We start from the raw sequence: 25,250 nt of genomic DNA, 5'->3' as shown, positions 1-25,250 counted from the left end.
AACTTGAAACATTTGTCGAGTATGTGACCATTTCTTTTACAGAAGAGACAGGTCACCGTACTTGTATGACCTGAAGTTGTTGAGTGACTTGAGTTTGTAGTGAGCGTTTTTGCCTGAATGACTTGGCTGCGTGTGTGTTTGGGTTTACTTGCTTCCAAACCTTTGAGTGCTTGCATTGATGCTATAGGATCGCAAGCTAAATCAGCTTCAGTAGACACAAATTCCACAAATGTGTGAAATGATGGATACTCTCCATTATTTGTTTGTCGCATCTTCATAGCAGTGCGGTTCCATCTTGTGGTTAACCAATCTGGAAGTTTCAACAAAAGTTTCTGAATTTCCATACAGTCATTAAGAACTTCTAAGGATCTTTTGAGTGGTATTGCAGCGTCGCAACTCCCAAGGAAATCAGCGAACTCTCTCAACTCATTTCCATCTTTAGAGCTTATTTTAGGCCAACTGTGAAGCTTGTCTCTGAAGCATTTTCCTATTGTGAATAGATCTCCAAACCGCTTCTCCAATAATTTCCAAGCTGAATCATATGCTTCATCTGTGCCAATGAGGAGAAATCCTTCAACTGCTCTTTTTGCAGATCCTCCGAGGTACTTCCTGAGATAGTAAAGTCTTTCATTTTTTGGAATGTTTTTTCTTTCAATCAAGGTTTCAAAGGATAACTGCCAGTCTTTGAACTTTAAAGGATCTCCAATGAACACTGCAGGTTCTGGAGTAGGAAGACGATTAGCACTGATTGCTTCTGCCAGAATACCAACAAGATCAGAATTTGGCTGTGGATGAGCCACGGGAACTGGTACAGCTTGTGGAATGAATGGTGGACTTGAAGCTTTGAGGGTTTGGTTTGTGGTGGTCTTCGATTGTATGCCAGGATTTTGAGCTTGGTACATGGATGCAGGAGCTTCTGAAACGAATGCCGGAGTTGAATTTGGAATTTGAAAGGTAGTAAGTGGTATGATTGGGATTGTTTGGAAGTCACTCGCTGGTTTAACGCTGTGCAATGAACTTTGTCTTTCAGAAATATTTTCAGCCTCATCATAAACCTTAACTCGAGCTTTGGCAGCATTCAACTTTTTGACTTCCTCCAAGCGTTCAATTTTCCTGCGCTGCTCTTCTATTGCTTGCTGCCTTGTTAAGTTCTCTACCTGTAGTTTTTGTAGTTCAACTGTTTCTTTTTCTTGCTCCTCCATTACTGCGAGAATTTCTTGAGATGCAGCTGCTTCAGCTTCTGCTTCCACTCTTTTGATTGTTTGCAAGCATGACTGGTGTGAACTACTGCTACCAGACCGACGTGATTTAGACCTTGACTTGGAGCCTTCAGATCCTAAACATGACCCAACATCTGGCCATGGTTCTTCATCAACTTTGTCGCCCTTCAGCTGTTTTGCAGCTCTTTTGACAATAAATGCAGATAATGATGCACACGCGTCTGCTTTGCGCCTTATGTCTGCTTCAGGACCTTGTATTTGACGAATCTGATCATAAACTGTTTGCACATCATTGCAGGTGTCATTTACATTGCTGATCAGTTCATTTAGTTCACTTTCTGAAGCTTCTTTTCTTAACATTACTTTGCTCAATCTTGCTTCATATCTCCATTTTTCAAAAACAACAGCGTATCTGTGCTGGAGTCCTTTAAGTTTCTCTTCTTGAAGTTCTTTACCCTTTTCAGTCAACGTTCTTACTCTTTCACTTTTACGGACAGTTTGTGCTTTTACAGCTTGCTCAGGACCAACTTCTTCAACTTCAGTAAATGGCTCAACATCGAGCTTTTCATTGTCTTTGTCAGTCATCTTGTGAGTTGTGCTTAAACTTCAGTATTCTCCGAAAAATGAGTGCATCATTATGTCTTGGAGTATTACTTTTGTATTACTGTCATTGTATACTTTAGCTGTGACAAGTATTACTCATAAACAAAGTAAATTGACCTTTAAGTAACTTATGCACACTCAACATGCAGTTATGATCTTAAGCAAAATGCACGAAACCCTTTACAATGAAACAAAAATGCATCGCTTTAAGGTTGAACAGAAATCAAGTATCTTTTGACAAAGTACTCTAGAAACTTATAGTGGACCTTTCAACTTGACTTTGACCACTCTTATTTTTTCTTTCAGTACAGTCCTTTCTTAATTTCTGCCTTACTTCCAATTAATACTTTGTTGTTGCGTTGCTTTGATGCTTGTGAGCGATGTCCTGTGGTACTGGCGCCCTCTTGTGTCGCACCACCGTACCGTCACTCACTGCCGCTGCTTAACGAGCTTCTCACCGGCGCTGGGCTGGGCGAGTTTTCACTGTGGCTCCAAGACGACATCACAGGCACGGCTTCTTTCAAACGGGCGCTTTATTGTGGCTTAGCAACGCCGTGAAAACTACAAAGCATAAAAACAGTAGTTTCAGGCACCTTAAACAATCACCATTGATTTACAAATATAGAAAAGAATGCTACCTCGTGGCCGCCTGCCATCTTGGAGGTCTCAAACGGTTACATCTGCGGCTTCGTGCAGTCTTATGTCGCTGGCTACTTGGCACAGCTGCTACAAACGTGGCTCAGTCAGCTCTCTGCGCATCTGAACACACACAGCTCTCGCAGCCTCTCACACTCTGAGCCAAACCTCGCGATAACATGCGGTATCACAATGAAACATTTAAGAAAGGAACAAAAAAAAACCCACAATATCAAATAAACTCATCTTTACATTAACGATAATGAACTTTAAACAAAAGACATTTCTTCATTTGTACAAAAATATGAATTTCATTTAACTTGCAACTATATAAACTTCATGTTTACATCATTTAGATGACACTTACAATAGTTATGGTTGAAGAAGAACGCTGAACAGAGACTCTTCTTCCTACGATCTCTAAGAAAAACTGGGCTCCAGCAGAAGCTCCACACCAGCTTCTCCGGCTGGACCACAGAGCGAGCAGAGCAGAGCAGAGCGTCATGGCTGCAGTGTGTGGTTCTCCAGCTGCTCTGCACGAGAGAGGAAAGACCTCCGGGGGGATCATTAAGACCGCATCCGAAGTCACTGGTGTCCCCCCCCCCCCCACTTCCATCTCTGGGTGACATATACCGTGTCGGCTTAAAGAAACCGGGCTGAAGCGATGAGGCCTGACAGCACACACCCTGGACGCGAGTGTGTTCAGCACCCTCCCCTCTGCCAGGCTCAGAGGCACGAGGCCCCCGATTGACAGGCTTAAAAACAGCTTCCGTCCCGGGGCTGGAGAAGCTCTGCTTGAAGCCTGAACTGGTCTGAAAACCCAAACGCAGATTTCAGCCTATTTTACTAATTTAAAAGCTGTTTATTCTTCTGTGTGCCTGCCTCTTTAAGAGGAGGTGGAAAGAGCAGCCGGCGCCACAGACCCTGCCTCACCTGCCTCTCCTGACCGAGCGTCACTGCTACTGGCAGAGTTTGACAAAGTTTCTTTTACAGATAACTCACTTTTAATTATCAGCTACCCGATCAATCAAAAACTTTGCAAAAAGTGTAATTGATAGTCATGAACTTTGAATGGCAATAATCTTAGTCACATTTTACAATGAAAATGGACGAATTTGAGTATTTTCTTTTTAAACAGCCTGATTTGTGAGGTGATCCTCACTTAGTTTTTTTGTGTATACATTTCAAAAGGAAAAAAAAAGCTGGCTAAAGGAAATACTGAATGACCTCATATGTAATTTGTTTATTTAATGATCAGTAATGAACTTAAGATGTGAAACACAGTCAGTGGTTTGAGTGTAGGCTGGCGAGTGTATGCTCTTCTATGGGATGTATTAATATATGTGACTCAGAGTTCTCACTTTAAAAAGTTAAATTTGAAGTCACCAGCAACAAGAATAACTCACCAGAAGTGCAGAGAGACAGATCGGAGGGGGTAAATCTCCATCTGCTCCCTCCGGTCATTTACACAGGCTACTCCAACTAAAAACCGTGGCGAAATGGATAGCAGAGCGGACGTCAGAGGAAATATCCCTCAACGGAAGAAGACAAAGGCGCCGTGGCAGCAGCGAAGCAGAAAGAGGGTGCCACCAATCACGGCTCCGGTGGTCTTCATCGGCACAATCTGTCATGACATTTGTGGGGCTGCGGGATGTCAGACCGCAGCATCTGTGTGTACCCTCGCTATCAGCGGCCAGACCCTATAGGCTCCGAGTTTAAATGTCCCAAATAATTCAAGTTGTGATGGATTAATCGCAGCGATGACGAGCCTATTGTGCGCGGACGGGTTTTTCTCTGAACTGTGACATCCACTAATTTGAAGGAGAGTGAAATTGCAGCTGAGAGAAGGAATCCATCGGTTTGAGCCAAATGCATGTAACATGAAATAAGCCTATTGTGAGACTCGTGTAGCTTCAGTCTGGTTTCATTAACATCCTACCGGCCCTAAGAGTAACACTGTATATAAACCAGCTTATAAAACTGCAGGCTTGGCATTCTTTATCCAGCTATCACGCTTTCCTCTCCTGAAAAGCGGCCATTGTTATGCACTTCGCAGAGTCACACTGGATCTGTCACCCCCACACACTGCTCCCTGTATTTTGGTGATAATTCCCAAAGCACACAAGTCAATTTCCATTTCAATGTGCTGCACCAACAAGCTGGAATAAACTACAAAAAAAAACCCACTGAAGCTTCATCTCCAAATCAGAATCCTCAGTCATCCTGGATGATACATGTAACTGCATCCAAGCTCACTGCCTGGTGTCTCATTTTGTGCTTGTATATGTTATTGATTGATAAACTTTGTGTTCTCTTTATCATATCATTGATTTGATTGTTTCACAAACAATCCTAATTTTCCGACAATTTAATACAATCGAGGAAACGATCCACCTAGTTTGATTCTATACTTCAACCAGACTGGCGTGAAAGGAGACCATTTAGAAAATAGAGAAAAAAAAAAAACACTTGATAAGCTGCAGAACTAACAAATTCTTCAAAAGCGGGCATAACTCTCAATCAAAGCCCAGTGAGAGCAGCCAAAAATGACCCGTGTCGTTCAGCCACATAATCATTTTTGAGCAATCACAAACACGTTGGTCAAAAAATAGAAAATAGAAAAAAAAAAAAAGAAAAATCAATACCTCAATCCAGGTCAGCATTAACTGTTTTCTCTTTATGTCCCCTAAAAGAAATCGATAATCCTTTGAAAAGATGGAACGTTGAAGTGAGAAACGAAGGGGAAAATGTGAGCATGGAGGTAAAGTTTGTGTCACGTCCTCAACAGCCGGCAGACTTCTCTGGTTTTGCCGTCTGTTCGCTGCCACGTCTGTGGAACTATTTTAAAGCTTTCAAATATTGCTATCGATTTTACATTGCAGATAACTTCTGAGATTGCGCTGCCTTATTTTGTGGGTTCAACTGCTTTAAAAACAACTTTGGGATGGTTGTAAAGTTTAAAAACACACACTCGTGGTATTAACATGTTTCATGGATTTATTCCTGCTGCAGTTTGGCAACAGAATAAAAAGACATGATTGTAACGAGCCAATAGAGTGAATAAAACAAACGGGTTCACCAGAGACAGAGCGCAGACCAGATATCTTGACTCAAAATAAATTTGTTTGTGTCACCTTTTATTTGTAGATTTAATCTTCCTTGTAAAAAGAATTGATTTTGTATTTCGTGGATAAAGTTTTCTTTTAACTTGGAAATAAATGATTGTGATTCCAGTGAAGTTATAATTTAAGAGACGGTTATGAGAGCATAAATAAAACCTTTTTCATTCATGGAACACAGTTCTTCTGTTTGTGCTCTGTGACTGATTTAATCCTGTCGAATTCTTTCTTGGGTGATAAAATATTTCATAGCTGTTGATAAATCTGCTTTATGTGAGGAAAAAGACAAAATCTTCCAGCATAAATTTCTTCTCTAAATTGGATTCACGTGTTTGGCTGCTCAGATTATGCGTTCCATATTGCTACCGGGTGACTTTTTGGTGGTTTTTATGGCGCCGTGACGCGTTAATGTGATCACTTTACGATCTTAACAGGCGTCTCTGCGGAGGCTGTGATTCGGGCAGGTTTTTATTGAGCTGGGTGAGTTCTATCTTGTGTTTGGGCTCAACACCGGTGGTGTGTGTGAGACTGAATGTGACTCATCATGTGAAAGCACCTTGAGACTGCTGAATCACTAAAAACATGCTATATAGGTCTATTCAACATTATTGAGGTCTTTCTGGGCTTGTTATTCACTACTTTTCTTTTCTCTCAAAACAGTAAACCACGTAGAATGTTTGATGTCCAGAAATAAGATGATCTTGTCACTCAAGGTTAAATAAAACATCATGTATCACATCAGCGGTTTCGCTTTAGACTAACATTACAAAAGCAATATTAGCCGTCAGCGTGTATGTTTTACTACAGTGGTCCGGTTCTGACCCGTGCTGTGCGCTCGATTCCCCTGTTTCGAAGGTATTTTTTATCCCAAACCGTGAGTATCGCTGCTCGGCTGCAGTCATGCATATTAACGTCCTCTCGTACCCCCGGGGGATTTCCACCCGGAGGGTCTGAGGCGCTGCTGCCTGAGTCACGGGGGTATCCGTGCACATCTCTGTGGAATGTACCCGGGACTTTATTTGCTGTATTACCGACATATTTTGATTCCTGAATCTCTCTTCTGGGAAATCTTGCTGCTGATTCGAGAGCAAAACCGACACTTCGGTTTTCAAGGCTCCTGGTTTCCATTCAGTACGATCTGGATGTGTGATGTTCCCCTGATCATCGGACTGCCGCTCTGGACCGCCTCACCGTCCAGCGCTCAGTTGTTTCCCACACGCTGCAATCATCTGCATGTGTTTTGTGTTTCCTTTAGGCTGAGTGAGACACTTTAAATTGCAGTCGACTGCAGGAAGTGTGAGCTTTCGCGGCCAAATCCGCGCTATTTTCACAATTTGTATCCACTCAGCAGCTTGGCTCTGAGGCAGGGCGGCGATCAGTCCGCCGCTCCAGCCCAACGTGAAATATCTCCAAAGCTTTCTGACGGATTGTCAGGAAATTTTGTACAAAGATTTGCGGTCTCCAGAGGATAAATCCCTCCGACTTTGGTGATCCTCTCTGAGTTGTCTTCTTGCGCTGAAGGCTGACATTTTTGGCATTCAGTGAAATATCCTGACAAATACTGTTAACTGAAAACATGTGTGTACCCAAATACAGCCGTACACCTGGCATGGCTGAGGAGGAGAGATGAACCTCCTGCTTAAGTCCCAGCATGGTTGAAGGTCATCACAGCTTTTTGCTTTGAAATTCTGGCTTTATCTGTATTTACACTGATCAGCTATGAGTGGCTTTTCTCAGAAACTGAATTGCTCTCCGTGCATCGATTAAACTCAGCCTTTGTGTGACACAGACAGATTTGTGACTTCAGTTACCGTTATGAACGCAATCAGGCGAAGCATTTCCTGATTCTTTGTTCATCATTTCTCTACAATAAACTGATGAGTAAATCCTGTAGTATGAATCTATAGGCGGCTCACTCAAGAAGTTTATCTCCAGTGTGTCCAAGGCCACGTCTGAAAATCCTCCATACTGTGCAGTGCACTAACCCTAACCCTTCCATTTTCAGGAGTGTAAATCAATCCATTGAACCTCTTATCCTCTCAGGTCAATGAAGGGTCGCAGAGAAAATATTGAAAGCAGAGAAGCCCTGACATCTCCGTTCCACGCAAGAACCCTCAAGCCCTTCCCGAGCCAACAGGGAGATATAATCTCTCGAGCAGGGTCTGTGTTGATCTTCAGATCTTGTCCCGCCTCGCCATGCCTCGCAAACCCCCAATGGAAGGCAAACCAAGAGAATCTGAATCAGGTGCAAGAAAAACCTCGACCGGCTTCTCTCAATCTGAAGGAGCAGCGGCTCTGGAACCTCCTGGAAGGCTGAACTCCTCACCTCGTAACCGAGAGGAAGACTCAGGTGATTTCAGTTTTTTGTGTGTTTGTCTTCCTTCGGTCAGTTCATGGAGTTCATGATGGACCGCAGAGTCTGTTAGGAGGCTAGAAAATAAAGACCAGCCTCTTAGAAAATACCTTGTTGTGAGATATTGTCGATAATGATTCACAAAGAGCTAAAGAACGTACAACAGCATGATTAGACAGCTCCAGAACGCGCTCCATTGTGTATTTCATCGCAGTCTGTTCCAAGGACACCGATCTTCTCGAGCTGGTCCCACGCTTTGTAAAGCAGCACAAACCTCATCATGAACCAAACAAACACTCTACGTCTGCTTTCTCTGACGCTCGCTGGTGCTTGGATTCACAAATTCACCTTTACAAACCACAGAGACACCTTACAACGTCCAGGAAAGGCTCTGGAGAGACACTGTGACGGTGTGCGTTTACAAAGGCGATGTTTTGCTTTCTATCCCACGGTGCGCCGCTCTGATTTTTAAAAAAAAATTTAATGCAAATGACGTCACGGTGAAGCTGAGCTCAACAGTGACGACACAGAAAGACTGGTGACAGCTGTGGAAAATATCGTTATCTGACTTTGCAGAGAATTTGTCATCTCTGCACTGTGACAATATAAACAACTAATCCCATCCTTTTTTTCTGAACAGAATCACCCACTGAACCGTGGGTGATTCGCTCACTTTCGGCCCTGCTTCAGATTGTCTTTTATTTTGAAATCCCCATGGGTGTCCAGGACTGCAGGTTAGGTGTGAGTGGTATCCCAACCACTCCAGACAGACAGGAAGTGCGTGCTGTCATCTAGAAGAAGGGAAAAATAGAGTAGAATTGTCTCTGTTGTGTGGGAATCATGAGCAGCGCCGAACCTTTTCACAGCTGTCCGCTCGTCTCTTTAGTTTAGGAGCATCCAGACACTCGTTGACAGGTATGTTGACGGCGCTGGATTTCGGCGCAGCCAGGTGTTAGATTTTGATGCTCATCCGTGCAGAGCTGCATCACACCTCAGTGTTTGACCTCCTGCGTCAGAACCGCACGCCGGCCCGGCGGTGACACGTCCTTCACCTCACCTGCAGCTTTTTCCATTTTATTTCTTAAAAAAAAAAAAAAAAAAAAAATCACAGCTCGTTCAAAACTGTATTCCATTCACTGATTTGTGACCTTTTCCAGGGTCAGCTGTGGCTCAGATGGCAGAGCGGGTCGTTCCTCACTGGGAAGGCTGCAAGCTCAATTCCCTATCTGTCCACATGTCAAAGTGTCCTTGAGCAAGACGCTGAATACTAAAAGACCGGACTGCTCCCGGTGGGTGGACTGAGTGTGTGAATGGGCGAATGTGATTAACAATAACAAAGTTCAAGCGATGGAAATACGCTGTATAAGTGAAATCCATTAAGCCTCCACATTTGACTTCTTCTTCTTTTTTTTTTTTCTTCAAATCATTACAGATGATTATCACGTGCCGCTAGAAGCTGGCAGCTTTCTTCACTTTGGATTTTTTCACGACTGAAACAGCTTCTCACACTCATTTATCCTCCACAGTATCCTTCCTAAATCAGTTTTCTTCACAAACGTGTTTTGTTCAGCACCGTTTTTTCAGCTTATCCTGAGGCAGTGGCGGATATTTAACACTGGAGTGTCCTGCGTTCTGACGTCTCAACCTTCCAGGCAACCAAAGTCTTCACAGACGCTTTGTTGTCTGAAAGTGAATCATTTGTGCTGTTCTCTTTGTATAATGTCTGTATTTATTCTTTTGACCCACTTTCAGAACAAGCTCAGTGACATATCTTCGTCCTCCCCCTCACATCACCTGCACACTGTGCTTCTGTGCAATTCTGCTGTTGAGAAACAGAAAAACATACTTTTGTCCACCCTGTCTGGAATTAGTTCTTATATAGGGTTTCTTCTACACATTTGAACCATTTATTTATTTTGCATCCATTCTATGAGAATATATTTCAATTTGTTATATACTTTTATATTTTAAAGAGAACTATATTCACATTTCAATACATATCTGATTCATGTCACACCTATATTCATTAATAAATGGGGATATTTTGTATAAAGTAGGTTAATGGCATTGATATTTACATATATTTGTATTGAAGAAATTTCTATAGGCATTTTGATAATCATGGAGCAGAGAAAAAGGACAGATTAGCTTTTTTTTCTTCCTATTGCTTCTTGAGCATATGGATTGATGATGGCTGCAGCTGTGTTGAATTTATTAATCTCAACCGAGTATGACATGACTGCTGGTTTGGCTATTCTTCATTTCTCTCCGAGCATGTTCGAATTAAAGATTCTAATCAACCAGTCTAGTTTCCTCGTTGCCTGTGTGCCACGTTTCATGTTCATTCTTTGATCTTCAGCATACATCTTTTTTCTGCTGTCCTACGGTCCTTTTGACTAATGATGATGACATTTGTGAGGAAAAAGTCCACTTCACTTAGCAACATCTCATCAATTAGATAAAAAATGATCCTGCCCGCTGCTTTTAGTTGTGTATTGTGCTTTTGTACACATATGGATGGATCTTCATGTTTCGTTGTACATGTGAGAAAAAAAAAGACTAATTACACATCCTGTCTAATGGAGGCTCAGAGGTCTTCATGCATTTTCCTGTAAAATAAGATAAACTATCTATTTGTGCAGGTTGCATCTGGGAAACTTAGTGGATTCATGAGGCAGGTCAGCGTGCCACTGCTGACACCTAGTGGCAGATGGGTGAACTGCAATTCAGATTGCATTAAGTTGCTGGTTATGGGTAATAAAGATTTTAAGCAGCATATTCACGACATGTCAGAGAGTCCAACATTGAAGATATCACACGTTTTCTACAGCAGAAATGCGTCTTCAGGGCCAGAATATCAAATACTGCACAGAAGATGAAATGGATCTGTTAAATCTACAGCATGGCGGTGCATGTTTTGATAAACACTGTCAGAACAAACAGAGACTGTCTCAAAGACAGATATGACTTGAGTCCTGAATGGGTTTTGTACTCTGCTTTTGTGTCTCTAGATGGTTGGAGTTTCAACCTGGTGGATGTAAAACCTGTCCAGCCTGGAAACCCTGCAGCTCTCTGCGACCACAAATTGAAAAATATAAGTACAACGAATGAACAACTTGGTTTAGTGAAAGACTCGGCTCTCAAATGTCCAATATGTTCCATGAAGACATAACTGAATTGAATGCTTCATTTTAATCCCCTGAGGGTTTTTTTTCCCTTAATGAGAAATAGAATTACATGGAAGACGTTCACTGCATGAAAACAATTGTCTTGATAGCAGGTTTGCACAAAACTGATTACTGCTAAGCTGTGAAATAATTTCAGGAGATGGTGATTCTAATAGCGCTGTTTCATTTTAACCAGCTGTCATTAGTTTCTTGAAGAAAAAAAAAAAGGTTTTATTTGTCCCAAAATTCCAAATACCCCAAAATTAAACCACATTATTACAATTTGAAAATGAGACAATCTATTTTGCATAATTGTAGAAGTTTCCACCTCAGTAAACTATGGAGGTAACTCTTTAACTCCTGTTTCCAAAGGAGCTGCAGCAAAACATCTTCTTTGAGGGGGGGGGGGGGGGGGGGGGGGGGGGGGGGGGGGCAGCTGATTAATTAGAATAAATGTTCATGATTGGCGTTGAAATGACTGCATCACTATAATATTGATCAGACTAAATGTGATTTGGGCAGCTGTTGATTATTTCACTTCACTACATACTCTTGATTAAAAAGGAAAATTAGCTACAACAGAAGAACTTTCTGATTCATGTGTTTAGTCAGAGATACTGAAACTCAAATCTGATCCCAGTGGAGGGCCGAGAACCTTGTGTTGGATTAAAAAGGTCAAAGTTTAAAGGTCAGCGGGACATCATGAGGAAAATCGTGTCGCTATTATTCAGGAATAATACAAACAAGCATGTTGATTTACTGGAACCTCTAAAAATGACCAAATACAGAAGAGGAGAAAGAGCTTTCAGCTCAAACTTTCCGATCAGACCGACCTGAAACACCAACCAGGCCGCTGTGGACTATCCTAGTTAAGCTGTGAGGCTTAAACTGCTGGAAAACCGATTCCAGATGCAGATTTTCTGTGGCCTCTCTTCTAACTTATGGAGCCGACACCTCCTCCAGTCTACCTTCCCCGGCCCCATCTAGCCTGCACTGTGTTATTCTGATGATAGCTCTAACCGGTACACATCAGCAGGATCTTGGATTCTTTTCTTCTCGGCTCTGTCTTATATTATTTACTGCCACGCTCGCTGTTCGGAGTTCACGGGTGTGATCACGCTGTCAGGTAATTCAGCATGCAGTGCACTCTAGCCGTCTCCACAGCAGATGGGGAAACCAAGTCATTTTACAGAGCTGAGATAATGATGCTGTAAAGCCCACAACACATAAAACACACGCGGTGAATCCATTGATCAAGACTCATTTGAGACATGCACTATGTACGCAGGTGCAGTAAATCCGAAAAGGTCTTGATCTTTCCACACAAATAAGGGATCAATCAGGCGCGTTACGGTGGTTACGCCCCCTGTGGGAGTGCATTGGTAATAACTTTATTGCAAAAATACAGGTTCCCTCTTTCCCCGAGCAACACCACCCCCAGAACTGACACACACAGTCTACACACACCCACAAAAAGCCGTCTCCGGTAGTTGAACTCTCCGCCCGTCTCCGTCTCGGGACCCTCACTCGCAAAACACACACACGTTCACCCCTTTTAGTTTTACATTCATCCGCTCTCGCTCTCCCCCTCTCTCGCTCTCCCACCTCCTTGTTGCTCTCTTTTTGCATTTTTTTTTTCCATTGGTTGAGACATAGCAGTAAGATGCAGAACAACAAAGTTCGACCAGCAGCATTAAAACGTGAGATCTCCTCCTCCCCCCCCCCGGAGCGGGTGGCTGTGTTGGCCTCCTGACTGTCTCTGTTCCAGGATTGTGAGGGAAGGTTGATTTGCATAGCGGACTCATGCGCTACAATTGGCTACATTCTCCCACATCCTTATATCCAAACAAAAACGACAACACCGACGACGACAACAACAGAAAACAGAAGAAGAAAATGAAACTAAATGAGATATAAAAACAATGTTGAGTACGCTCTCTGAGTTAAGTGCCAACCTTTGGTTTAGTTACAATGATCAATCGGTAAAATCTTGAAGAACTTTACATTGGCCGGTCGTTTCATGAGAACTCTGTTCAGTTATATGATATTTAATAGAATAAAGCATGTAATAAATGTCATCTACACTTGTCAGAATGCTACTCAATAAAGGGGGGAGTGATGGAAGTCATACCTGTATAATACCAGTTCATACAACTGAGAAATGGTTGACATCTCTGAAGAAGATAGCTCACTGGCTGAAAATATACCTCTAATACGTATATATCATATAAAGCATATTCATATTCGACAAGTCACTGTCTCAGGCTGAAGATGAGCATGTTTCTATTCACATCTGAGGTCTCCGAACCAGTTTCAGTTGGGAGGGAGAAACAAAAAAGTGTGAAATTTTTTTTTTAAGTGCCACTGAAGTTCACCTGAGGCCTTTTTAAGTAAAACGAACGCCACCGACTTCTCCGCGGCTTCTTCTTCAGTCACACAGCCTTCGGAAAGTGCACTTCTGCCAAGTAACCTTGCAAAGTGCACTTGAGTCATCTGCTTTCATTGATAAAGCCAAAAGAGAGAAGGGTTTTTTTTTCTCAACCTACATTCTCCTGTTCCGTCTCCACTTTCCTCCCCTGCTGGCCTATTTCTGGTGCTACCGTTTCCTGTTTGGAACAAAGAAAGCGAGCGAGAATAGAAGAGGGGACCGAAAGAAAAGGAAGAAGGGAAGAAGCTGGGGGGGGGGGAAGGAAGCGCTTTTCTTGTTTAATCTCCCGGTAGAAACGGGAGAGCTGTCATTAGGTCGGCGAGCGGCTGGGAGGGAGGGGGGGCGGAAACTCCAGCTAGACACTTGTGAAGTGCACTCCACTCCTATTTGAAATGCAGACATGAGGAAGTACCACTTTTAGTTTATCAATATTCGTTAATGATCGTTATCAACATTCCATAAGGTCTTATTAATTAACATACAGGTTTTTCATACATGAGTTTCTGTACATGACTTTTAGTTATTAGAGTTCAGTCTCGGCGGATTTACTGTGCGCACACACAGGAGGGGAAACACAACCGAACCCGAGAAACGCGAAAAAGAAAACCAGAAAAAGAAAAAACAAAATATGGCTGTCCTTCTGAAACAGTTCAGCTACGTGTGCGTCCAACAGGAAATGCCCGTGAAGAAGGAGGAAGAGGCGTGGCTACTTGGTTGGTCTCCCCCCCCGGGGTCGAGGGTCCGGCGAGTCTGTCGGGAGCTCGAAGAGGGGAAACCCTCGGGAAAAAAAACCCCAGAGGGGAGACGAGAAACAACAGTCCCGGGGAGTGGGGTGGGGGGTGGGGGGGGGGGGGGGGGGGAGGTTGAGGTTGTAGTTGGGGGGTCAGAGTGACTGCATAGACAGAATAGTAGGTGGAAGGGAGGAGGGAGGAGGGAGGAAGGCCAAGAGGGGCGAAGCAGGGTGCTGCAGGCGCTGAGGGAGGCTCTACGTCGGTGCAGATGTGCGTGTGTGCGTGCATGTGTTTGCGTGTGCATGTTGTTTTGAGAGAGGAGGAGGAGGAGGAGGAGGAGGAGGAGGAGGAGGAGGAGGAAGAGGAGCAGAATAGGAGTCGATCCTCCTGAGCCGAAAGCAGGTCCGTGTAGGCGAAGGTGGTTCAGGACCTGCTGGCGCCGCCGCCGCCCCACGCGGAGGTCGGGTCGGATATCAGTGGAACAGAGCAGGACTCCGGTCCGACGGCAGCTTGACCCCCGTCAGACACAGCCAGAAGCTTCCTGCCCCGCCCGACAGCTCCTGGAGGAGAGGACACCACAAAGTACCGGTTTCAGGACGAGACGGTTCGCTTCCTGGGAGACGGGGTCAGTGGAGGGATTTCTACTTGTTGTGCAGCGAGCAGTGAAAAACAGCAAGGACAACAAATACATACACATATAACAAGGAGAGCAAGACTGTTTTTAAAAATAAGGTTTAGAGAGAATAAGATCTGATCCTGTATGAAATTAAAAAAAAAAAAAAAAAACTAAATCCACCAGAGGAGTCAAACATCAAGTCCAGCAGCCAAACACAAGATCGCAGCAGAATCCAAGACGGGGATGACGACACAAAGTCAGACAATAATATTGGGAATTGACAGAATTTGTATGATTGAAGTGGGATTCGTGCAGTTTCTGCAAGAGCAAAGGTCATCCTGAAATACTGAAACCAGGAAGTGAACAGCAGAGCGCCGCACCGCCCACACAGCACATCTTCTGAAGTGTTGGCACAGAGTTATAATGTTAAGTCTGCATTTGCCTATTTTCAAAATACCTAAATTAAACCCACGAGTAATAATCTCACACTGGTTTGTGTCCCTGAACGTCTCACCAGAGCCCATTCAATAATATGGCACTTTAGCAAAACAATGATGAGCCTATAAATAAAAATATGAAAATCATTGAAAATTCTCAAGGAAATATCAAAAAAGTATATAAACCAAGTTGCTTTGTACAGATAACTACAGTACTTTGTTGAGTTGGATGTAAGTATAGAAAATTTAATGAAGAATCGAAGTCGGACAAAGTAGTATTGTCTTTTCTGAAGGTTGAAAGATGATCACTTTAATTAAGCTCGATGGAAGAACTGTTTCAGGAAAAATAATGAAGTTATTTTGTAATAAATACATAATTTTCAGTTTCTGCTGTGATCACTTTACTGGTTCAGCCCAAATGAGGTCGAACTGGGCAGATATGTGGCTGTTTGTGGAAAGTAGTGTACTGGAGCTGCAGAAGTTTAGAAGATTAACTGGGTTAAAAACACAGATTTACACAAAGCAAAATGAGTAAAATGTAGCTTTGATAAAATACATAAAATAGCTGGCATATTCAAATTTTTTATCTGCAGTTTGTGCATCTCGGAGCATATTGTTCAGGTCAACAGATTTTTTTACTGCGAAGGGCAGACGGTTGATTTGAGTCAACGACTGTATGCACACGCACACGCTTTCTCATAAGCTGCTCCTCCTATTGGTTTGAAGTTTGACCGTCAATGGTGAATTTCTGCACTTTGCGAGGTCGTCCTGCTGGAAGCGCCTCGCGATCCAGTGTTGGTCTGTGGGCTGCATGTTGGACACCCCGGTGTAGGCTGCGCAGAATTAACTAGCGGCTCCGTGAGAGCGAACGTCGGCATGTGTGAGATGTGCAGCAGCCGCCTGTGAGAGCGCTCTGAATCAGCGCGCAGCAGCCCGGGCTCCCACGGCGAGGTGTGATTTTTGTGCCGTGAAGCTGAAGAAGGTGTAAAAAACCTGAACCGACACCTCTTGTTCGTCAGGTGTTTTCAAAATGTGGCAAAAAAACATCTCTATTCTATGCGTTGGTCTTCCGGGCTGAGAATAAAGACTCCTCTCTTATGCAGCTCGTGTGTGATCAGCTTGACGCATGCAGGATAAATCAGTGGACATTCTCCAGAAATAGTCATGTGAAAACAGAGGCTTTGCCCACTTTTGTGCCAGGTAAGTCCGCTCTGTCCGAAAGGAAAATAAAAAAAAAAGACAATAACGCTTATCTGGCACACAAAGTCGCTTCCCAAATGTGGATGAGTGAAATCTTCCCTGAGAGTGATGAGCTGGGCATCAGTGTTTACCTGTGAGGCAGTGGAGGGAGGTGGTGATGAGGAGGTGTTGGTGATGAGGAGGATGGAGGAGATGATAGTGGTGGAATAGCAACAGGGACTCAGAAGAGAGGAAGTAAGCAAGGAGAGGCACTGACATCAGCCTGCTTCACCTTCGAGAGAGACAGGGGAGAGAGAGAGAGAGAGAGAGAGAGAGAGAGAGAGAGAGAGAGCCCGGAGGACAGATCGAAAACAGAAAAGCAGGACAAAAGGTAGAAACGAGACAAACAGCAGGGGGGGAGGGAGGGGGAGGGGGGAAGAAGAGCACAGGGAGAAGCAATGTGTAAAATGCCACTGCGGGACATCAGGCAGATGCAGTTCAACAGCACAGCCACACAGAAGCAGCAGAGGGCCGCCGAGCCGCACTCACAAAGCTGCGGGTAGCAGTCAGGCGGCTGCGGCGCGAGGTCACCACCGTGCCGCTCAGGCTGCGTCCGATTCGCCTCAGGTTCTCCTCCTCGTCAGGCCCCGCCCCCAAACGCGCGTCCCGCAACGTCATTGGCTGCGGAACGGAGGGGAGATGTCAGTGTGGGATGCTGGGAAACGGACGCCAGCCGTCAACACGTGAGGAGGGTGCAGTGCCTTGTTGAGGTAGGTGGGGGTGCTGGTGCAGTCCGCCCCGTACACACTCCTCTCCATGTCTGCGTTGGGGGTCTTGGAGCGAGCCTGCCCTCCCACCCTGGATATGAGCCTCTCCGATGGGCTGCAGCCTGCCAACACACACACACACACACACACACACACACACACATGAAAATGTGCACATGTCACGTTGCCACTAGTTCAAAAGACGTTACAGTGCTTCGCTGCCACGATTCACACATTAAATATCAATTACGTTCTTGGTTCTTAGCTGAAAACAAATCAAGGTTAATAGGAGCAGCTTATGCGCTCATTAACAATACATGTACATGCAATCAAGAATAAATGAGCTTTAGTATTTTCTTTTAATCAGTTTGCTTTTTAAATGCCATTTCTGTCATGTTTCTAAACAATTGTCTTGCTTTTGTTGTTGTTTTAATGCTCTGCTATGAGAATCTGATGCTCGTTTCCAAGTTCTTGAAAAGCGCCTTGAATTGTGATTTCAAAGTGATAAACAGAAATGAGCTTCCCCTGGCTTTTAAATTCCATCTGAAGCTTGCTGAGGTGTTATTTTTTTCTCTCACAGAGACGGAAAGGATGATTGGCAAAAAAACAAATGGAAAACAGAAGATTTCCTGGATCTGCTACAATAACTTTTCTGCAGTGGCAATCTGTTCTGTGTCCCAATTCCAGATTTCACTCAATATACGCCGTAAAATCTGTGCAATCTATACACCTTTTAGCAGTTGGCAGAGAGGAAATTACCCACCTGGCTGATTTATACAAACTAAAAAGAAACATTTCCAATGGCTCCAGCAAAACTTAACAGACAACAAAGTCTGAAAACAATGACAAAACTTTCCATGCTTTAAAAAAGAACCAGGAAACCAATTAGCACGGAAACAGACACAACAAACCATCCGCTATTATCCATCCTCCCATAATCCATGTGATTAAAACTGGATCCATGAGGACAACCGCACCTTTCTCCCTCATCTTTAACATCTGCTGTCAAAAAGCCACATCCTCTGATGCAGCAGGGAAGCGGGCCAGCGTTACCATGGAAACCATTCCATCGGAACACTAGTTGACCACAGTGTGACACGGCTGCACAGCCAGCTCCATAATAAACTACAAAATAACAAATCTTTAATTAATTATTATGTTCCTGATGTCAGCCTATTTGGAATCCCTGATGTGCAGGCATGTTCATAGTGTGTGTGTGCGCTTTGTGTGTGTGTGTGTGTGTGTGTGTACCTGGTTTTCCAGCCAGCAGGCTGGCCTGGTAAAGGGTGTCAAGCTCGGACAGCTCGGCCTCGTCGTGGTCGCAGCAGGGGTCGCCGTGCCGCCCCGGGGCATGCTGGGAGCCGTAGTGCCCCGGGGAGGACTGGCAACTGTAGCTGTAGCTCTGACCGGACGTCTGCGGCCGGATGGGAACGCAGCGGTCCGGGGGCGTGTTGTACGGCGTCACCACCGCGTCGGGCCGGTCCAAACTCCAGGAGGACCAGTGGCGGGTGCCTCCGGCGGCGGCGGCGGCGGCGTGTCTCGGCCAGTGCTGGCCGGCGCTGGGTGGAGAGGGGGGCCGCGGGGGCTGCGGCGGCTGCCAAAGCGGCGGATGAGGCCTGCTCTGCCCGGAAGCTTCCAGGGATGAAGATGGAGGAGGAGGAGGAGGAGGAGGAGTGGAGGGTGGCGGGGGAGGGTGCGTGTCCGTGGTTTCGAGGTGTGTGGGGCGTGAGGTGTGTGCGGTATGTGTATCCCAGAGACGCAGAGGAAGTGAGGGCAGAGAGATGGCTAAGTGCTTCCCCAGGGGTCTGACACTCACCCCCCCGGCCTGCAGCAGCTCACACAGCCTCACCCCCGTCCCCTCGCGCCCGTCCTCGCCGTCCTCCCCTCTCCTCCCCGCGCGCCCGCCCTCCTCCTCCCTCTGGCCGGAAGGGGCGCAGGGGTGAGCGATGCTGAGGGTGAGCGAGGGTCGAGGGGGAGCGGGCCGGTACGGCGGAGGGGGCGGGGCCTGGCCCAGGGCAGCGTCCTGGCTGGGCGGCGCCGGGTCCTCTTCCTCCTCCTGATTGGGCGTCAGCAGTACTTGGACCGGGCCAGGCTGTTCACTGGAGGACAGGAGAGAGCGGGGGTGTCAGTCAGCCGGCAGCAGGAAGGGAAAAAAATACAAAAAATAAATAAATAAATAAATAAAAAAAATCTGCTCTGACGTCAGGTGAGTTACTGCATTGAGGGAAGGTCACAACAGCACGCACACACACACACACACACACACACACACACGAAGAACAAACAGCTCCGATGATGCAGCCCGGTGCAAGCGGTGCTTTGTGCGCGTCGCTTCGCGGCCATGCTGTATATGAGTCAGGCAGAACAGCCCGGCGCCGCCGGCTGACGGATCACAAACTTCACCGTCTGATCTCCACATTTCCATCTCAAACAGCCAAAGAATCTCCCTTTAATCAGGCGTTCAAAGCGGCGGCCCTCACTCCGCCGCGCCGGGCGCCGCTGCAGTTTATCAACAACCGCAAATAAATGTGGACTTCTCCAATATGGACTGATTCAATCTCACTGGCGGGGGGGGGAAACTCTATCACTTTATTGATTTACATACACTGATGTGTGGCAGATATGATGTATGTTAGACATTAGCCGATCCTCTGCAGAGACATGTTCTGCGTGTGTGTGTGTGTTGGCATGCGTGAACAGCGGGTCTGTAAATTTGTGTGTGTCCATTTTCGTGTCGAGTCCCTGAACGTATGTGTCTGTATGAGCGCCAGCCCCCATCCCCCCACTTTAACTCTCCTGTCTCTTTTCAGCCCGAGTAATTACCCAGCAGGCTTTGCAGCAGCGAGCTATAAATCAGAGGCTTATGTTGATCAATAGAGGAGAAGAGGAAGGTAATAAAAGAGGCTGAGTGCTGAGTTTTACCTCCGCCCCCTCTTTCACCCCGTCCCCACTGTTAACAGTTTGGATTCAGAACTTATTATTATTCTATTTTTACTCTGATTAGGTTGCAATAAAACAAACTCAAATCAATCATAACTACACTCAATCGACGCGTTTAATCACCGTCTCTGCTTGTTTTATGGCTCCGAGCCTCCTGACAAGATCTAATAAAAGAATATTTTAAATTGAGGAAATTTTATGATCATCTTGAAAATTAGAATTCGATGATTGGAAAAATGTTTAAAAGGCTTTCACAGACTGTCTTGAGACTTCATTTTAATATATTCACATTTGAATCCATGCTTTATTAATATTTGGTCAAATGATCTTGCTTTGTACCATATATAATATATTAAATGCGATTTCTTCACTAAAAAAATGAAGAAATCCAGGAGGATGATTACTTCCTTGTAAAAATAAGGATTTTTTTTTTTCTTCTTCTTATCTCTACACTCCAGCAATATGATCTTAAAGGCCAGAATGGACCCTGCGGAGGGCTGGTTTATTATGTTTGACACCGCCGGTCTGTGGGGTCCCACTACTGCCGCGGCCCACAGCTTCTCCAGGTTCACTCCGTCTCAGCGTTGTGTTCAGAAAGTTATTCTCACTGAACAGCGTGAGTCTCTGGAGATCAATAAGGCTTCTTTATATTCTTTACCCAGTGCGATGTGATTTTGCGGGTGGAATTGGGACCAGTTTTTGGCCTGTGGGTGTTCAGTTTAACCCCCTTGCTGCAGATCTTGGTTAAAAAGGCATCAACACTGATATAAGGTGAGGTGTTTAACGTCCAAAAGTCATTCGGCACATCAGCGCATTCATCTAGATGCGAGAACTTAGAAGTTTTTCTTTGTTGTTTGACTTAAATGTATCAATATTCTAACATTTCCAAGTTCTTACTTTTAAACTGTCCAAAATATAGAAAGATTTCACTCATTGCTTGATATTAATTACACATATTTGTCTCCTTAGACCTGTTTGTTTTAAATTTTTTAATTTCGTTTTATCTTTATTCTTTGTCCTATTAATGAAATAAGAGGTAACAGAAAACACGTTTTCATTGTTCTCTGCTCAGGTAGTGTTTAAGATTGAAACATCTGAAAACTCTTCTATGATCTATCTCAAAAGAATTTAGTGGAGTTCAATGTGTCAGCTCTAAGAGAGACTAGTTAACACTATATATATATAACACTAGATATCCTCCACCTGCATTGCATATACTGTATATTATTTGCTTTAAAACAAGTGAAAAATTTTCAATTAACAATATTCATGGGTTATTGTGCCGTCATTTTACTGCTCTGGCCTTATATGACATTTCCTTACATTTTTCTTGAAGTTTGAGAGAAAACAACTCAATTCTGGACTAACTTATTAAAATTTCAATTTTTTTCTTCTACCTACATAAAAAAAAACCCCAATTATTCTTAACATAATCTTAATTCTATTGCAACTTTTCATGTAACATTACTGATTTCACATTGCTTTCACCAGTGAAACTCCATTTACCTTTCACACACGAGCGAGCCAACACATCAACAACACATCGCTTTCTGTCAAACACACACACACGCACAAACACACACACACATATACAGCAGCGAAGAGCAGGAGAGCAGATCTCCAGGCACACAGGACAGAAACAGGGTGGCGAGCTGCAGGAGGACAGATCGGTGGCACACAGAGGGAAGCCTTGGCAGCGCACGGCTGAAAAAGAGCAGCGCAGCAACAATGAGGGGAGGCGGTGAAGCACAGACAAGCCGGGAGAAACTCTGTCTCCCTTTTTAATTCTGGACGGCGACACAGAGCCCAGCGAAGCAGGTTTTTACTGCACTGCAACAAACACACAGGCACAGGGGAGGATAAGGCGTTACTGTATATAGTCCAGGGTTTAACACACACACACACACACACAAATACGCACACACACAGCGGGATGTGAGAGTGCAGTGCTCGGGGTTACAATGACAGGGGTTGTGGGAGTTTGGCCAGCCAGAGCCGAAGACACACACAGGAGGGTGCTGAGGGCGTTTTAAGACGGCCAGCACCCGGAGGACACACACGCAGGAATCCCAGGTGCGTTCGAGAGCGGTTCAAGCCGAGGACACACAGTCGAGTGAGGGAGGGGGAGAAGGGACCGCCGTGGACACACACAGGGAGGGGAGAGGGGGGGGGACAGTGGTGGTACCTGCGAGGCCCCTGTGGGCGGGCGCCTGCTGTCTCCCGTTCCATTTCCTGATCCTGCCTGCGTTTGATTGGGCCCCCAGTGCTCCTCATGCACGCAGCTACAGCCAATCCGCTATGAGCGTTAGCCTCATGCAGGGGTCTGAGCACAGCTGAGGATGTTAACAACAGAGCGGGAGATAAAAAGGGAGAAAAGACAGAAAGATATAATGGCAGAGGGGCGAAAAGATTAGGAGAGGGAGGAAAAATGTGGGGATGAGAGAAGAACAAATGAGACAAAAGGAGACAGAGAAAAGAGAAGCAGAGCAGAAGGAGTGGTTATGAGGGGGCCGGCATGCATTACGCCGCTCTGCTGTAAGACTGTTTCATGTATAGAGTTGCAGAGTGGGAAGATTTTTGGTTTCCTGCACTGACAACTGTCCTAATTTATGCCAGCTGCTTTTTTGCCAGTCTGTCTTGTTTGCTTTACAGAGTATGGATGCAGATTAAACAGAAATATAGTTTACTGCAGTTCAGGTGGTCTTTTGCGGCTCTAATCAATACACAGACTGAAGACCGACCACGGTCTGTGTTGGACGGTCTTCCTGGAGCAGGACTGCTGCCTCATTGTTTTATATAAAGCAGATCATGAAGGTTTTCCACACTGTTCAGTAATGAAGCTGGAAGGATGTGTGGATGGACGGGGGGGGGGGGTCCAGCAGGGAGGGACGACAGACCTGCAGAACGCCTCTAGGCGCTACTAGATGCCAACGTTGCGGCGTCTCTTAAGATGGAAAGCCGGCTCGCGGCGTGAAATCACACACCGGGGCGGCATTAAGATTTAGCCGGCTCCGTGTACAACATGGAGAGCCGACGTAGTGAAGGAGTCTCTGTTACAAGACGCCTCGGTAAAACTGGAAGAAGAAGCAGCACTCTCATTTCCTTACGAATGAAAGCTGAAGTTATGAGCAATAAACTCTTTCTCAGCTTAATGCAATCGTGTTTTACTACAACAGTCCTTGTTGGCTGGTATGATCAGAAGCTTTTGCTGGCTCATTTTAGAAGCTTTTTTTCTTTTTTTCATTGCCGCATAGCAGATGTTGCTGAGTCAGAGTTTGCAACACTTCTCAACTTGTGCTACCGGTAAAGTAAACTTTACTATTTGCAATTAAACTCTGATTTCCACTTGTGCTCACGCTCTCGGCTGTGTGTAAAAGCTGCAAATATTAGTAAGAGAAAAAAACTCGATGAGATTCGGTGTCTGCTCCCACTTTGCAACTCTACCGCGAATGCATCGAAATGTAAACTTTTACTGAAGTTAGTGAGTCAAAAAGTCAACAATGAGGAGGCTACGTTCATGAAGGCACAGAGAACAGACAGAGAAAGAAAAGCTCAGTTCTGAGCTTTGCGAACGAACCCTGAACGGGATTAGTTAGTTAATTCTAGAAAAGGGATGCATAGGAGGACAACAAGCGAGGAGCCATCAGACATCTTGGCTTCAGTTTGGAGGCTTTAGATTGATGGCGTCAGAATAGAGACGATGCTGATGGCAGCTCGGTTGCTGTTGTTGTTGCTGTTGGCTGTGACGTCCTCTAAAACACTGAGGCAGATTGTCTGGAGTCCGGCTGAATCCATCGATAGAGATGTGGGAACCCAAACTCTGTTACATAATCACACTGATAGTGATGCCATCTGCTCATTCACAAGTCGTCCTTTCACTTCATCAAGGTTGAGTGGACTCAAAGGCGTGTGTGTGTGTGTCTATGTGTGTGTGTGTGTGTGTGTGTGTGTGTGGTACATGAAGCCGAACACACTGACGCACACACAGGAGGACGGGCAGGACACAATATAATCATTCCTGATATGGATTTAGTTAATGCTGTGCTGGACGGTTGGAACCTGTTCACCTGCACTTTGTGCAAAATGCTCACACACACACACACACACACACACACACACACACACAAACACACTCATATTCAGGCGCACACACACACACGGACAGACAGACATGGAAAATGGGGCATGGAAATAGATACACATGGGAGAGTATTTTAAGGATCAGACAAAACCGCAGATCATTTACTGCCAAACTCATCGCTTTTATCCTCTTTATGCATTGAACGTTTCACATGCACTAAGCTATTATTATTATAATATTGTGATTATGTGACGCCTGGGAGCTGATTATGTGAACGTTTTCATCTGACACGACAGTAAAGAGACTTACTGTAAAACTGTCGCTATATATTTTAGGATACCTGAATGTCGAAGAGCCGAATCATCGTTTCTGAAACCAAGATCGTTTTAATCCCAAGGGCGCTTTGAGATATCGCAAAGCAAAATGACGATTTCTTTTTTTGTAAGGCACACATGATTCGCGCAATAATTATACTGTAACCCAGGAGAGTCAAACGTAGTGCCCGATTTGGCGTGCCAAATGGCCAAGCAAGCTAAAAATAGAATAACTGTTAGCATTCTGTCAGGGTGAGCTTGTACAATCACCCATCATGCAACAGCTCGGGGAGAAACTTTTTGGACATTTGACTGTATTTTTCACCAAAGGGTCTCATTAAAATTGTCTCCATGTGGTCCCTGATCCAAAATGTGTCTGATCGACACCCCTGTTATAACTGATTGAGTAAACAAATTTAAAAGAAAAAAATAAGTTTAATACACGTTTAAAATGTAGGTTTTCTTTCTTCTCCGTCCTCACTTTATAACAATAATAAAAAAAAGAGTATAAGACAGAGTTTAATAATTTAAAATGTAGAATTTTCCTGTTTTTTAGTTAATACACAGAAATACTGCACAATGACATCTGTTAACAGCTTATTGATTTCCAAGTTCTAAAAAAAAACTAGTGGAGGTGAAAAGCCTGATCAAAAGACTGA

At 44.7% G+C, this 25,250-nt stretch overlaps 1 protein-coding gene across 1 annotated transcript in view; it reads right to left on the bottom strand.

The window, feature by feature from the left end:
- Nucleotides 1-13,519: 13,519 nt before the first annotated feature.
- The window catches only part of usp54b (ubiquitin specific peptidase 54b), a 50,044-nt gene continuing 38,313 nt past the window's right edge, over nucleotides 13,520-25,250 (bottom strand). The window contains 5 exon segments of the mRNA XM_030097420.1: nucleotides 13,520-14,817; nucleotides 17,039-17,170; nucleotides 17,251-17,378; nucleotides 18,508-19,355; nucleotides 22,382-22,529. Coding sequence (XP_029953280.1) covers nucleotides 14,731-14,817; nucleotides 17,039-17,170; nucleotides 17,251-17,378; nucleotides 18,508-19,355; nucleotides 22,382-22,529 — 1,343 coding nt within the window. The 3' untranslated portion in view covers nucleotides 13,520-14,730.

Source organism: Salarias fasciatus, chromosome 8, assembly GCF_902148845.1.
Source record: "Salarias fasciatus chromosome 8, fSalaFa1.1, whole genome shotgun sequence".
NCBI lineage: Eukaryota > Metazoa > Chordata > Actinopteri > Blenniiformes > Blenniidae > Salarias > Salarias fasciatus.
Note: the sequence above shows the minus strand (reverse complement) of the source record. Positions and strands in the feature narration are given on the sequence as shown.